Source organism: Cnephaeus nilssonii, assembly GCF_951640355.1.
Source record: "Cnephaeus nilssonii genome assembly, chromosome: 13".
Classification (NCBI taxonomy): domain Eukaryota; kingdom Metazoa; phylum Chordata; class Mammalia; order Chiroptera; family Vespertilionidae; genus Cnephaeus; species Cnephaeus nilssonii.
In genome coordinates, this window is record NC_137084.1 from 3,477,652 (window position 1) to 3,491,406 (window position 13,755).

Below are 13,755 nucleotides of genomic sequence, written 5' to 3' on the forward strand. Positions count from 1 at the left end.
GATGTCCACCCCGACGCTCCCCTGTGGCGTGGCACCTTTCAGGCCTAGGTCTCCCTCAAATGACGGCCCAGTAATTTGGGGGCCCTTCAGCCTCCCCTGAAGCCCCTGAGCCGTGGCACAGGGAGCACCGACTTCCAGCTGAGGGGCCTGGCTGTTCCCACCGATGGTCACGCCCTTGTGCCCCACCGAGAACGCAGGTGCAGAAACACTCCACGCTGCCTCTGGGGCCTGGGGCTGGGGCCCTGTGGAGACACCAAATTTTGGCATCTTCATGGTGGGAATGGTAATTTTCCCATTACTGTCACTCTCAGGAGATGGGCCCTGAACCTCTACTGCCCCACCACCAAGAGAAGACGAAATGCCCACTCCTGGACCGTGGGCCCCCCCTCTGCCACCCAAGTCCAAGCCCTTTGCACGGACACTGATGTCTGGGCTTCCCACCTTTATCCCAGGCACCGTGACCTGCAGCTTCGAGTGGCCAGCACCATGGAGCTCTGGTCCCGAAGCGGCAATGGAGCCCGCGCGCACGTCCACGGCAGAGCCTGTGGTCGGAGACACGGCCCCCGAGCCCGAGGGCAGTCTGATCACCGTCTTCCCAGACTGGGTCTCCACATCCACGGTGGAGATTTCGGTCAGCTCATGCCGTGGAATCTTGATCTTGAACTCAGGGCTGCTGATGTCGATGTCCTTGGCTCCCTCCCGGCCCGTCACATCCACCGTGTAGGCCGTGACCCTTCTAGTCACCGTGATGGTGCGGCTCTGGGTCTCCCCAGGGTCCCCCTCCACGCCGTCCTCCGACTTCAGCCGGGGCTTGATCTTCGTGGCATAGATGCGCTGGTACTCCTCATCATCCCCGCTCTGCAGAGAGACATGCCCGGCAGAGGTTGCAACAGAGTCTGCCTGCGTTACCGACGCCCGGCCGCAGCCCAGCCTTTTCCCAAAGAAGCCGGGACCAAAACAGGGGTCCACGGAGCCTCCCGGGGCAGAGCACAGAGGGCTGGCGGCCACATCATAGGAGGAAAACAAATTATGTGGGGAAACTCCGGTAAGCAAAAGCCATGGGGCGACGAGGGTGCAGACGATTGGACTGCCCGGTCTGGGAGAAGGAATTACAATCAACTCTAGACTCAAACCGGCCAGTCAAGTACCCAGGACGCCGCTGGGCGACCAGCTCTGCACTGGCTTGACCCTAAGGCTCTCAACTCCCCACTCCCTGGTGTGCTTGTTTAAGCAGGAAGGGGATCCTCCCAAGGATCCCCGGAAGCTGGGTTGAGAGTGGCTGTGCTTGGGCGAACTCCCCCTGTGAGCACCATTCTTTGTTACATAAACAAGTCGTCAGAAGGAGCAGGGAATCGTCCCTCAGGCACTTTGCAGCCCAGCTTCTGACTCACGGGTGAGTCCAGGCCTCTGGAAGTAGAAAGAGGTTCTGTGAGCGCTGGCCAGTGCGGCTCAGCTGTTTGAGCATCATCCCGTGCACCGAGAGGTCGCCGGTTGGATTCCTGGTCAGGCTGCCTGGGTTGCAGCTCAGTCCCCAGTAGGAGGCAGCCGATGGATGTTTCTCTCTCTCTCCATCTCCCTTCCTCTCTAAAATCAATAAAAAACATTTAAAAAAGAAAAGAAAAACGTTCTGTGAGACAGAACTGGGCACCTGTGAAGTCATTTCAACGATTCTGGCCAAGCGTCTGGGACCCAGCAGCAGGAGAGGGTCCCCACGCTGTGGCACTCTGAGGAGACTGACGCTCAGGGGCCGCATCAGCCACGTGCCACACGGGGAACAACCAGGAACAACCAGGCTGACTCAACAGAGTGTGCAGAGGGGCGAACTCGGGAGAAGGAAAGGCAAGAGAGGCCCCGCAGCAGGCAGAAGCCTCGGGCAGGGGGACCGGCAGGCGGCAGGCGGCGTGGCGGGAGCTCAGGGCGCGGCCGGGCCGGCGAGGCACTCACCAGAACCACTTCAGAGGTGCGGGAGCTGAAGACTTCGTGCGTCCAGGTCTGGCCCGGCTCGGGGGAGCGGTCCCCCTTACGGTGCAGCTTCAGACCCACCGTGTGGTGGCCCATGGTGCTCAGCAGCTGCGTCACCTCGCCCGACTGCAGGTTGTCGAAGTAGATGGTGGCACCCACAATCTGGTCCCCTGAGCCGGGAGGAACAAGAAGCGGGTCTCAGGACACACATTTCACGCACGCCATGCCAGGCCGGTGTGGCGGTACCACCGTCCAGGAGAGAACACGGAGGCTTAGACAGGTCAACTGAGTGGCCCAAAGTGGCAAGAGCTCGCGAGTGGTGGAGTTGAACTGAGGACCGTGTCTCCGCCCCGCCTCACGGGACCTCCTCCCCCAAGGACTGGGAGCGCGTGACGGACACAGGGCGGGCAAGAGAAGGTAGGGCTTGGGTGCTGACCATCCTGCTGGCACTGGGACCAGGCCCTCCACAGCCACGTGCCCACGTCTGCCTGCCCCCTGCCCTTCCCTCCACCACCCACGCCCACCCCAACCCAGCCCCCAGCCCACACCCCGAGGGGACTCACCCTCCTTGACCACCCCCGTGCGGGCCGCAGGGGAGTTCTGCACGACCTCCTGCACGAAGACGCCGTCGTCCCTCTGGGCAATGGTCAGCCCGTGGGAGCCGCTGCCCTGCCAGTTGGGCAGCAGCAGCTCCCGCGTTGTCTCCTCCTCCTTCTCCATCTGGGACGAGGGAAGGGAATGAGCTCAAGACCGTGGGGCGCCAGGCGCGGCGCTGAGGGGTGAGGAGGCCGGGGGTCGAGGGTGGGTGAGCTCCCGGGGCGAGAAGCACCGTCTGCCGAGTGCCCTGCCCAGCGGAGACGCTCCAGGAGCCGCAGAGAAGATGGACAGGGGGTGCCACCAGCCCGGGAGGGCCCAGCCGCGCCCACCGAGCCCTGCCTCCCGGTGCCACCCGGGGGTCTCCACCCTCCCCACCCCCTCCCTCCTGCTGACCCTTTGCAGGACTCGTTCAGCAGCGAAGGCCTTGCCGGGAGCCCGCCCCTCCTTCCAGTCCTCTCCTCGGTCCTCTCCTCAGTCCTCTCCTCAGTCTCTCGCGGAGTCTCGGTCACACAGCCTAGGGGGAGTTCACAGTGAGGCTGGCTCGAACCCCGGCCAGCGGCCACGCAGGCGATGGCTGGATGTTCTGTGCCCCAGGCTGGACCCTCGCTGCTGCCATCCATTCCCTTCAGACGTGACTCAGCCTGGAAGCCCGGAGAGGGGCTCGGAGGAGGCCAGACTCGGAGTCAGAGCCGGCTCTGCATCCTCCCCGCGGGGCGGCCCTGGCCAAGCCCCTGCGCCTCTCTGACCCTCCCTTTCCCGCTGGTGAGGCGAGGTGACCCAGGATGACGGTGAGGACGGAGGAGAGAGCGTGCGAAGCTCTGCGCACAGGACCTCAGCACAGACACCAGCCTCAGGAGGGAGACGCCCCCGGCCCCCACTGGCAGGTGGGAAGACTGAGTCACAGGCCGATGGCCCCAGGTCCACAGTAAGGAAGCAAGTCTGCCTGGGCTCGGACCCAAATCTGTACCTCCTTCCCCGGCACCCTGTCCCCCCGGCACCCTGTCCTTCCCCGGCACCTGTCCCCCCCCCCCGGCACCCTGTCTCCCCCCCCCGGCACCCTGTCCCCCCCCCCGGCACCCTGTCCCCCCGGCACCCTGTCCCCCCGGGCACCCTGTCCCCCCGGCACCCTGTCCTCCCCGGCACCCTGTCCCCCCGGCACCCTGTCCCCCCCGGCACCCTCTTCCCCCCGGCACCCTCTCCCCCCCCCCCCCCCGGCACCCTGTCCCCCCGGGCACCCTGTTTCCCCCCGGCACCTTTCCCCCCGGCACCCTGTCCTACCAGGGCTGCAGCTCTAACCGGCGAGACTGAGAGCAGACGCTCCTGTGGCCCCAGCACCGGTGGCACCGGCAGGCCTGGGAGCAGGGTGGGGGCACAGTGACTCTGGGACCAGGGGCCCTCGCCCTCACCGGCTGGGAGCTGAGCGCGGGCCCAGACAGCAGCTGGACAAGGAAGCCCAGCCCCAGGCACTGGCCCGGCCCCAGAGGGGAGTCCAGCTGAGCGGCCACGGGGACCGGTGAGTCAGGCCCCCAGGTGCTGGCACCGGAGCACCGGCGCCCTGCGGCCCAGGAGGAGCGGGCAGCAGCCGAGGTGCCCTGAGAGTGCCCCGGACACGGCCACAGCCTGCAGGCGCCCACAGAAACGGGGCGTCCGCGTCCCCGGCAGCAGGTCCGTGAAACTGGGGGGCGCGGTAAGCCACGGAGCACCCCGCCCGGCACCCCGCCCCACAGCTGTGCACACGCAGAATGAGTCAGCCATCGACAAAGGTGTGCCCGCTGCCCAGACCACAGGCGCAGTGGACAGAGCGTCCCCGCAGACTGAAGGGTCCCGGGTCCGAGTCCGGTCAAGGGCGCATGCCCAGGTTGCAGGCTCGATCCCCGGCCCGGTCAGGGCCCGTGTGGGAGACAACCAATAGAAGTGTCTCTCTCACATCGATGTTTCTCTCTCCCCGCCCTTCCACTCTCTCCAAAAATCCCTGGAAAACATCCTCGGGTGAGGATCCACAAAATGAAAGACTGAGGTGCTGACTGCCTCCTGCACGCCCCACCGTGACCGTCACCCCACTTCCCTCCTGACCCTCTCACATTCACTGAACGCACTCCATGCGCCAGACATGGAGGTTTAGAAGACTCAGTCCCTGTCCCCGATATAAATTATGAGCCAGGTGCTCTGGGTGCGCCCAGTTCAGAATGTTCCAGAAGGCTTGGGAGACTTGGGGGGGGATGAAACATAAATAGGGTCTTGAAGGCGTAGTCTGCCTCTGAGAAACGGGATTATTTGTGGGCATTCACGGGCACTCAGCAGTTCCAGTGTCGGGCAGATCACACCCTGGGGGGGGGGCAACTTCATGGACCCCAAGAGCCCCCACCGCCTGAACTCACACCTGCGGTTCGTGGCCAGGAGCAGAGCCTGCAGGGGGCGGCCTGTGGGCACCGGTGAGTGGGGGCAACACCCCCTCCCTGAGGGCAGAGGAGCCAGGAAGTCAGGCCGACCCTTCCCATCCTGAAACAGCAGAGCCGGAGCCTAGACGGTGCCCGCCCCTCCCCCCTCCCAGTCCCCCACCCCCCTGCGTCCAGCACGTCCAGCACGAAGAAGCCAGCCCTGGACAGACAAGCACCCGGCAGGGTGGGGAGCTGACCGCCTGCTGGCCTGAGGGCCTCAGATCCCTGCAGCACCGACCGCCTGGCACCCCGACTTCCTCCTTGAGCCGGGCCCCATCTCTCAGGCTCACATCCTGGTGCTGAGCCAGCAGCAGGTGAGGGGGGAGAGCCAGCTCACCCCGCCCACATCTCGCCCCACCCTCCCTGCTTCCCCGATGAGTCACTGCAGCCACAACAGCTCCAAACATGCTAAGGGTCACACCTAAACGCCGATCGGCAGAGTGCTTCCGGGGCCAGACCCCCGCAGCCGGAGGGGCTGGGCTCCAATGGACACGGGCAGTGGCTTCCCTGCCAGCTCCTCAGACGGAGCCCCCAGCCGGACGTAGCCCCAAACCAGACAGAGCCCCCAGCCGGACGCAGCCCCAAGCCGGTCGGAGCCCTAAACCGGACAGAGCCCCAAGCCGGTCGGAGGCCTGCAGCACAGCCGGAGGCTGGCGAGGGCCTGCGCCGTGCCTGGACCCGGCGGCGGACGCGGAGGGGAAAGGCCGCCCCGGGGAGAGCAGGGCCCACCGGCGTGAGAACGGGAGGCCTCCGCTCGGCCTTGGCAGAGCACCCGCGGGCCTGCCAGCCAGGTGGGGCTGCCAACCACCCTGCTGCTCGGGCTCGGCCGCCTCCTGGCACCGCCGGGAAGGACTCCCCACCACCTGATGCGGGGCATGCGGACGGCTGGGCAGGGGTGCTGGCAGGGGACTGGAGGCCCGTGGCCAGGGCCTGTTCTCTGCCTCTGGGCCCCAGCCCTCACCCCCCCGCCCCGGAGCCTGTACCAAGGGCAGCTGGCCCTTCCTCCTCCCACACGAGTCCAGGGGCGCCGGGCCACCCCACGCAGGCCTGTGGCGCCGCGGGGCGTCCTGTACGTCCAGCCAAGTTCACAGCCTTTGGAGCTGTGCTGGCCAACGTGCTGGCCACACGGGGTTCTTACATTTAAATGAACTGGAATTCAATGTAAATTTAGGTCACCGGCCCTGGCCGGGTGGGGTGGCTCAGTCGGTTGGCGCTCTGCCTGGCACCAAAGGGTTTCGGGTTCAATTCCCGTTCAGGGCACTTCTGTAGGCTGTAGGTTCGATGCCGGGTTGGGGTGCGTAGGGGAAGCAACTGATCGGCATTTCTATCTATCTCGCTTCCTCTCTCTAAAAATCCAACGAAAACATATCCTTGGGCCCTCGCCGGTGTGGCTCAGTGGACAGAGCGTCGGCCTGCGGACTGAAGGGCGTGTGCCTGGGTTGCAGGTTTGATCCCTGGCCTGGTGGGAGCATGTGCAGGAAGCAACCAACTGATGTGCCTCTTTCACATCATTGTTTCTCCCCCTCCCTTCCACTCTCTCTAAAAATCAATGAAAAAATATCCTCAGGCCCTAACCCGTTTGGCTCAGTGGATAGAGCGTCGGCCTATGGACTGAAGGGTCCCAGGTTCGATTCCGGTCAAGGGCATGTACCTTGGTTGCGGGCACATCCCCGGTAGGGGGTGTGCAGGAGGCGGCTGATCGATGTTTCTCTCTCATCGATGTTTCTAACTCTCTCTCCCTCTCCCTTCCTCTCTGTAAAAAATAAATAAAATATATATTTTTTTAAAAAATAGAAAAAATATCCTCTGGAGAGGATTTTAAAAAAAATCCACAAACATATCCTCAGGTGAGGATTTAAAAAACAAAAAAAAATTGCTGGGTCAATGTGGCCCAGGGGTTGAGCGTCGACCTATGAACCAGAAGGTGGAGGTCACGGTCTGATTCCTATTCAGGGCACGTGCCCGGGTTGCAGGCTCGATCCCCGGTAGGGGGAGTGCACAGGAGGCAGCCGATCAATGATTCTCTCTCATCATTGATGTTCTACCTCTTGATTTCAGAGAGGAAGGGAAAAAGAGAATCATTGATTGGCTGCCTCCTGCACATCCCCCACCGGGGATGGAGCCCACAACCTGGGCATCAAACCATGGTGCCCCGACCGGGAATCAAACCATGACCTCCTGGTTCATAGGGTGACCCTCAACCACTGAGCCACACCTGCTGGGCAATAAAAGTATTTTTTTAAATTTAGTTCATTGGCTGCATTAGCCACATTTCAAGAGCTTAACAGCCACAATGGGCACAGACAGAGCATGTCCACCTGCAAACAGGTCCCAGCGGGCCTGCTGTTCCCCCGGGGAAGTGAGGCCCAGCGGTGAGCATGGGGACGCTGGGGCCCTCGCCCAGGGCCTGCTAGCTGCCCGCCTGCCCGCGCCCCCCCACCTGACACCGGCTCACGGTGTCCTAGCGACGGGCAGCAGGGCTGGAGTGGGACGGGAAGGCAGAGGGCTGCCAGCAGGGCAGAGAAAGAGGGAGCTGGTGAGGCCACTCGCTAAGGCCGAGAGGACACACGCCTGAGACTTGGGGACAGAGTGTAATTCCCGCCAGAGGCAGCGGGGAGAACGAGGCGTCCTGTCCACTCAAACCCTCCGAGGGGGTGTGCAGAGCAAGCCTGCCGCACTGGGAGCCGGGGCCGCACCTGGACGGGCCCAGGAAGACGGCTCCTCGCCCTGGGCAGGGGTTCCGCCAGGTGTGAGCCCCAGAGGCGCATCCTCTCCCCTGCCCCCCCCCCGCCCCCCGGGAACAGAGCCCCTTCTTCCCCAAAGCCAATGGGAAGACAGCCCGGGAGGGGCCCGCAGGCGGCTGGGCAGCCAGAAACAGGGTTGGGGCTGGCATGTGTCAAGATGACAGGGACGGACACACACCCCCGAGGGACCGGCCCTGGGCCTGTAGGCCTCCGGGCCCCAAACCTGAAGACCCCATACAGGCCAGAGAGGCACCTGTCCGCCCATCACCCGGCGCCCGCTGCACCAGAGGTGACATCCGAGGGCGAGAGCATGCCCACCCGCCACGAAGAGGACGTCACCCCAATGCAGCTCCCTCCCGGCCCGCGGGGAGCCGACCACCACACACACAGGCCAGGGAGGGGCAGGCCCCGTGCCCAGAGCATGACTCACCGCCAGAGGGAGAGGGGCCGCCAGAGGGAAAGCCCCAACGCGAATCACAGGACCGAGGGTCCGAGGGTCGCTATTCAAAGAGGGACACACCCAGGGGCCCCCTCCTCTCACTGCCGCTCACCAGACACCACGGAGGCCACCCGGCAGGTGGACGAGCTCTGCGCCCGTTCCACGCCCGGGGTCTCGTTCCGTCCCCAAATAACTCTACGCGATTAAAAATTAATATCCTGATTTTAGAGCTGAGCAACAGGCCCCGGAGGTAGAGGGCGGGCCCAAGCACGGGACGGGGTGGAAATGCACGCGCCGCCGCCGCCGACACCGAGGCCCGCAGTCGGCACCCAGCTCGGGGGGGAGGGGGGGGGGAGGCCAAATGCACACACACAGAGGACGAGCAACCCCAGAGGACAACGCAGGGGAGACACACAGAGAGAGACCTGCATGGGAGGTGGGGTGGGGACCAAGGGACCCGCCCACAGGAAGACGGGCCTCGTCCGGGTCCAGCGTGGGGACAGCGAACCCCGAGGGCGCAGCGTCCCAGAGCCCGGGATCTGAGGGGTCTTTTGATTATGAGTCTCGGCGAGGCTGCCCAACGCCCAGCTCACCTGTCCACTCTCCTGGGGCTTGGCCCGCTCAGGTCCCACAGGGACAGGCACTGGAGGGCGAGGCAAATGTCCCCACCCCCTGAGAAATGGGAACCGCCCTGGCAGGCAGACCCGCACCCCAGGGGGACAGGGAGGGGCCCAGCTGGTTCTGGGCGGTACACCCAGGGGGCACTTTCCACTTGAATGAGGTGTGCGTTGGGGGATGGAGTTACACGTTCACCAGGGACACGTTCAGAGAAGACACACAAGGACGCGTGCACACCCAGCACACGGACATGCTCTCGGTCCCGTTCCCTGTTCTTTCTTGATAACTCAATTTTACTTATTTTTAAATATGTTTTTGGGGTGTTTTTTTAAAATATATTTTATTGATTTTTTTACAGAAGGAAGGGAGAGGGATAGAGAGAAACATTGATGAGAGAGAAACATCGATCAGCTGCCTCCTGCACACCCCCCACTGGGGATGTGCCCGCAACCAAGGTACATGCCCCTGACCGGAATCGAACCCAGGACCTTTCAGTCCGCAGGCCGATGCTCTATCCACTGAGCCAAACTGGTCTGGGTGGTTTTTTTTAATATATTTTTATTTATTTCAGAGAGGAAGGGAGAGGGAGAGAGAAACACCCATCAGCTGCCTCCTGCACCTCCTACTGAGGATCGAGCCTGGCATGTGCCCTGACCTGGAATCCAACCGGTGGCTTCACAGTCCAGGGGACCATGTTCAGCCAGCTGAGCCGCACCGGCCAGGGCCCAGCCCGCATGCTGAGCAGCCCAGAGCCCCTGCCTCCACCGATCACAGCAACCCAGGACCTCCACCTGGCCACTCTGCCCAGGGTCTCCGCCTCCCCCTCCCCCCCCCCCCCCCCCCGCTGTGCACCGGCCTATCTTCTCCCTGGTGCCTGGGCCACACCCAGCAGGAGGCGGCTTTGCCGGCCTCATCCCTCCGGCCTCTCCCACTCCCACCCCACTCCGGTTTCCGCACCTTGACTGTCCCCTCCTACCCCAGCCCCAGGCTGCCTCGGCCCTGCCCCAGGCCTTCCCCCACCCCCGCCCGTGGCCACTTCCCCAGTGAGCTCTGCAGCCCCAGCTCCCAGTTCTCGCTTCCATGGAGGGAGCTTCCCTCTCTCCCCTGACCAAGAGGGACTCCCCCCTCCCCCGGCCGTGACAGCACTGCCTTCTCCAGCAAGTCCCACACCTGGCCCAGAGCCAGCGAAGGGTGAGCCTCCATTACAGCTGGGGGGCTGCCCCCTGGCCCCACCGGCACCCTGACCGTAGCCCCCCACCGACGCCCAGCTCGCCACCCAGCGGTCGGGCCAAGCCACTGCAGGGCCTCTGGCTGCCGAAGAGCCGCCCCCGGCCCGGCCGGGACGTGCAGCGGGCTCAGCTCCAGGCACTTCCCCTTCCCCTGGAACCTCCGCTCGGGCCCCCGGGGACCGGGCAGGATGCCCCTCCCGGACCCAGCGCAGCGCGCGCTCAGCCTCACTCCCAGGTCTGTCCTCGCCGCCCTCGGCGGGCTCCGGACAGGACTCCAGGGTCCGGAACCGGTGCCGGACAGAGAAAGTCACTTCCGTCCTCACCTGCAGAGTCACCACGGTCCCAGCCCCACAGCCACAGACACACCCACCGATGACACACCCAGGCCCACCGACAGGGGGACACCGCTCACAGGCAACAGCCACACCTCGTGCTGGGACAGGGCAGAGCCGGGGACCGAGGCCACAGTGAGGCCTGGAGCCCTGGCCCAGGACCCCCACGGCCCACAGGCCCCGGATGGGAACCACGGCCGGCAGGAAGGAAGGACGGGGGGCTCCACCAAAGCACACACTCTGGCTGAGCCCAGCGGGACCCCCACTCGGCCCACACCCCCCCAGCCGACCCAGAGGTCACTGCGCTGCCTCCCGCGGGGGTGGGAGCCGAGGGCAATGGCAGCCTGCGTGAAGCCGCGGGGACAAAGAGCAGAGGCCGCACACTGCTGCTGTGACTGTCCTCCAGCGGCCACCTCCCTTCCACGTGGCCCAGCTCCGGGGAGAGAAACTTGGGGGCGGCTGCGGGGGGAGCCAGCTCTCCCAGTCTGCCCCTTTGTCTGTCCCCAGGCGGTTCCCAAGTTCTGAGGAAGGTGGTGGCCACACCCCACGCCCCACACACTCCTCCACCCCCACAGCTTCGCCTCAACCCCTCAAACCAGCTCCTCAGGCTCCACGGGCGCGCTCTGCCAGGCCAGGCAGCCAACTCCACGCTGAGCCGGAGAATCCAGCCTGGCACTCCACCCAGGGCCTCCCCGAGACCCAGGGGACCCCCAGCTCATTCCCTGCCCTTGACCGGGCTTGGCCTCCTCCCTCTCAGGCCTCCCACCCGGGCTCTGAACCTCACACCCTGAACGAGTCCAGGTGGCCCACACCCTCAGCTCTGTGGGGGCAGCTCTCCCAGGGGCTGTCTGGAGCTGGACCCCCGAATCACAGCGGTGGGGCTCCGCCTGGGCAGCAGGAAGCTCCGGCGGCTAACCCGGCTGCCTGGTGGCTGGTTCTCGGACGAATGTCCCTGGGCAGAGCCTCCAGGTCAGGGCTCCGACCTCCACCTCCAGCAGCCTGACCCTGCGTCCTCTGCCCGCCCAGCCCTCAGGGTCCCAGTCCTCTCCCGCCCGCCCTCACCCCACAGCGCCCAGCCCCCAGCGAGGAGGTAACCCCTAGCCTGGGCTCCCTCTACTCCCCACCCTGCACACACCCCCCACAGCGGCCCGGCCCCTCATCCCTGAGTGTGGAGGGAGCTTCCCCATTCAGCTGCGGAAAGGAAGTGAGGGCCACACCCTGCCCAGGGCTTCCCTGATGGCGGGCAGAGAGGAGAAGCACAATCCACTCCCCCAATCTGGACCCAGCATCCGGGTGGAGGCCCTAAAATGTCTTCCCGGGCACCTTCCAGCTCTCCCTCCCCCCCCCCTCCACTCCCTTCCCCACAGACCCCAAAGGCAGCACTGCACCCGCAGATGAGCGCGGCCCTGTCCCGGCGGGGCTGTCCGGGGACAGGTGACCCCTGCAACAGGAGCTGGGTTCCAATTCAGGAAACTTTCCAAGTCAATTACCGGGCGCCCCACGCTGTGCCGGGGACACCGGTAAATAGCTTTCCCCCCAAAACTCCAGGTCATTCCCTAAGGACCCCGCTGCCTGGGAGGGTCCGCCCCGCCTTCGCACAGCCCCGTCCACAGCAGCCTCAGCCCGCGGCTGGCTCCCGGGCACCTCCCGCCACCTCGGGCCACGCCCAAGGCTCGAGCACACACGACTCACAAGTCTCTGCGGTCACAGCGGCGGAGGCGCCGGGGCCCTCACCCGCCGGGGTTCCGGCCCAGCCAGGGCCGTGCGGTGCCGTCTGCCCACTGCGCTCCCCTCCCACGCCGGGCACTGCCCGCCCCGCGCAGACCGGCGCGTCCCTCCCAGCCCGGGCCGCCTGCGGCTGCGCCCCCACGTCCCCCTGCCCGGCCCCGATGGGGAGCCCGGCCCCGATGGGGAGCCTTACATAACCCGGCGCGTCCACACCCGCGGCGCCCTCCGCCGCCGCCACGGGGCCCGGCCCGGCCCCTCCGGAGCGCGCCGCCGGGTGCCGGGCTGCAAGGAGCGCAGGCGGCCCCTCCCGCGCCGAGCCCGGCCCCGGCCCCGCTCCCCCCGCGCCCCTCACCACTCCTCCGAGCTCTGGTTTGAATTAGGAACCGGCTCCAACCACCACATTCCTCAGGCTGCTGGCGCCCGGCCAGGCGCTGGGCGGGGGCCGGCCCGCCCGGACGGGCTCGGGAGTGGGCTGGGGGAGCGCGCCGCCTCCGGAGGGGAAGGGGCGGTCCCGAGGGCCGAGCCGCCGCGCAGCCCCCCTCCCCGCCCACCCAGCGCAGGAATCTCCCTAATTATGTCCCCACCCCACCCCCCGTCCCGTCCCGCGGGGAGGCGCGCTGCAAACTTCGGGCTCCGCGGCCCTGGGGCAGCAGGAGTTTTCGGGAGACGGGATCCCGGAGGGGCAGCACCAGGGCGGGGCGGCTGGAGCGGGTTTGGGGGCGCCGGGCGCCGGAGCCCGAGAGGCGGGAGGACACAACTGGGTGGGGCCGGGCGGGCTCGGGACTCCAAGTTCTCGGCGGAGGTGTGGGGGCCGGGGGGGGACGGCGGGGCGCCCACCTCGGGAACTGCCCCGTCCACGCGGAATGGGGCCGGAGCGGAGCGGCGCGGAGCCACCGCCCCGGGGAGCGGGCGGGAGGGCCGGCCGGGCCGCGGTGCAGCGGGGCCGCCAGTCTGCCCTCCAGAGCCACGCGGGCCGGAGCGAAGCTTCGGAGCGACTTTCCAACTTTGCCCAACTCGCACCCCAACTCCGGAGCCAGAGTCCGGCTCCCCGCGCGGCCCGGGCGCTGCCTCGCTCGTCCCAAACGGTGCGAATCCTCACCGCGGCGCCCCGAAGCGCCTCGCCCAGCCCGGCCCCCGCCTCCCCCCGCCGGCTCCGTGTCAGCGCCCCCCCGGCCGCGGGGCGCCGGCCCTACCTGCGCGCTCAGCACCGGAGCCCAGCCATGGGCGCGCGGCCCGCGGTCTCGGTGCGGCGGCGGCGGCGGCGTCGAGCCCCGGTCGGGGCGGGTCCGGCAGGCGGGAGGTGCAGTCCCCGCGGCGGAGCTGCTCCGAGTGGCCGGGCCCCCGTGCGAGGAGGCGGCTCTTGTAACTCCGGCGGCGGCGGGCGGGTCTGCCTGGGCGGCGGGGAGGGCGGGGCCGGGCGGGGCCCGAGTGGGGTTGGGACGAGCGAGCCGGGCCGACTCGGGAGGGACCGGGCGGGGGCTGCCGGCGGGGGCGGGGGAGCGGAGGGGAGAGGCTGGGGGGTCAGGGGCGCGCGTGTCCGAGGTGCTGCCCTACCCTCCCCGCCCCCCGGGCCTGGCCGGGGCCTGGACTTCCCACCAACGTGTGCAAAGCGCCGCTTCGCCCGCAGGGAGCCGCCGCGGCTCCCCGAGGCCGCCCCTCCAGGGAACC

The 13,755-nt window shown here is 66.8% G+C and overlaps 1 protein-coding gene across 3 annotated transcripts in view; it reads right to left on the reverse strand.

Moving 5' to 3' along the window:
• The window catches only part of AHNAK (AHNAK nucleoprotein), a 29,565-nt gene extending 16,116 nt beyond the window's left edge, over positions 1 to 13,449 (reverse strand). For 2 of the 3 annotated variants that reach the window (XM_079787653.1, XM_079787651.1), the window contains exons 1-5: positions 13,281 to 13,449; positions 2,953 to 3,073; positions 2,526 to 2,682; positions 1,945 to 2,132; positions 442 to 858 (exon numbers count right to left, since the gene is read on the reverse strand). In XM_079787653.1, the coding sequence (XP_079643779.1) occupies positions 442 to 858; positions 1,945 to 2,132; positions 2,526 to 2,682 (762 nt within the window). In that variant the 5' untranslated portion in view covers positions 2,953 to 3,073; positions 13,281 to 13,449. Of the gene's footprint in view, positions 1 to 441; positions 859 to 1,944; positions 2,133 to 2,525; positions 2,683 to 2,952; positions 3,074 to 12,439; positions 12,465 to 13,280 lie in introns of those variants that run through there. The other variant, XM_079787652.1, reaches the window with a different exon arrangement.
• Between the last annotated feature and the right edge of the window lie 306 nt (positions 13,450 to 13,755).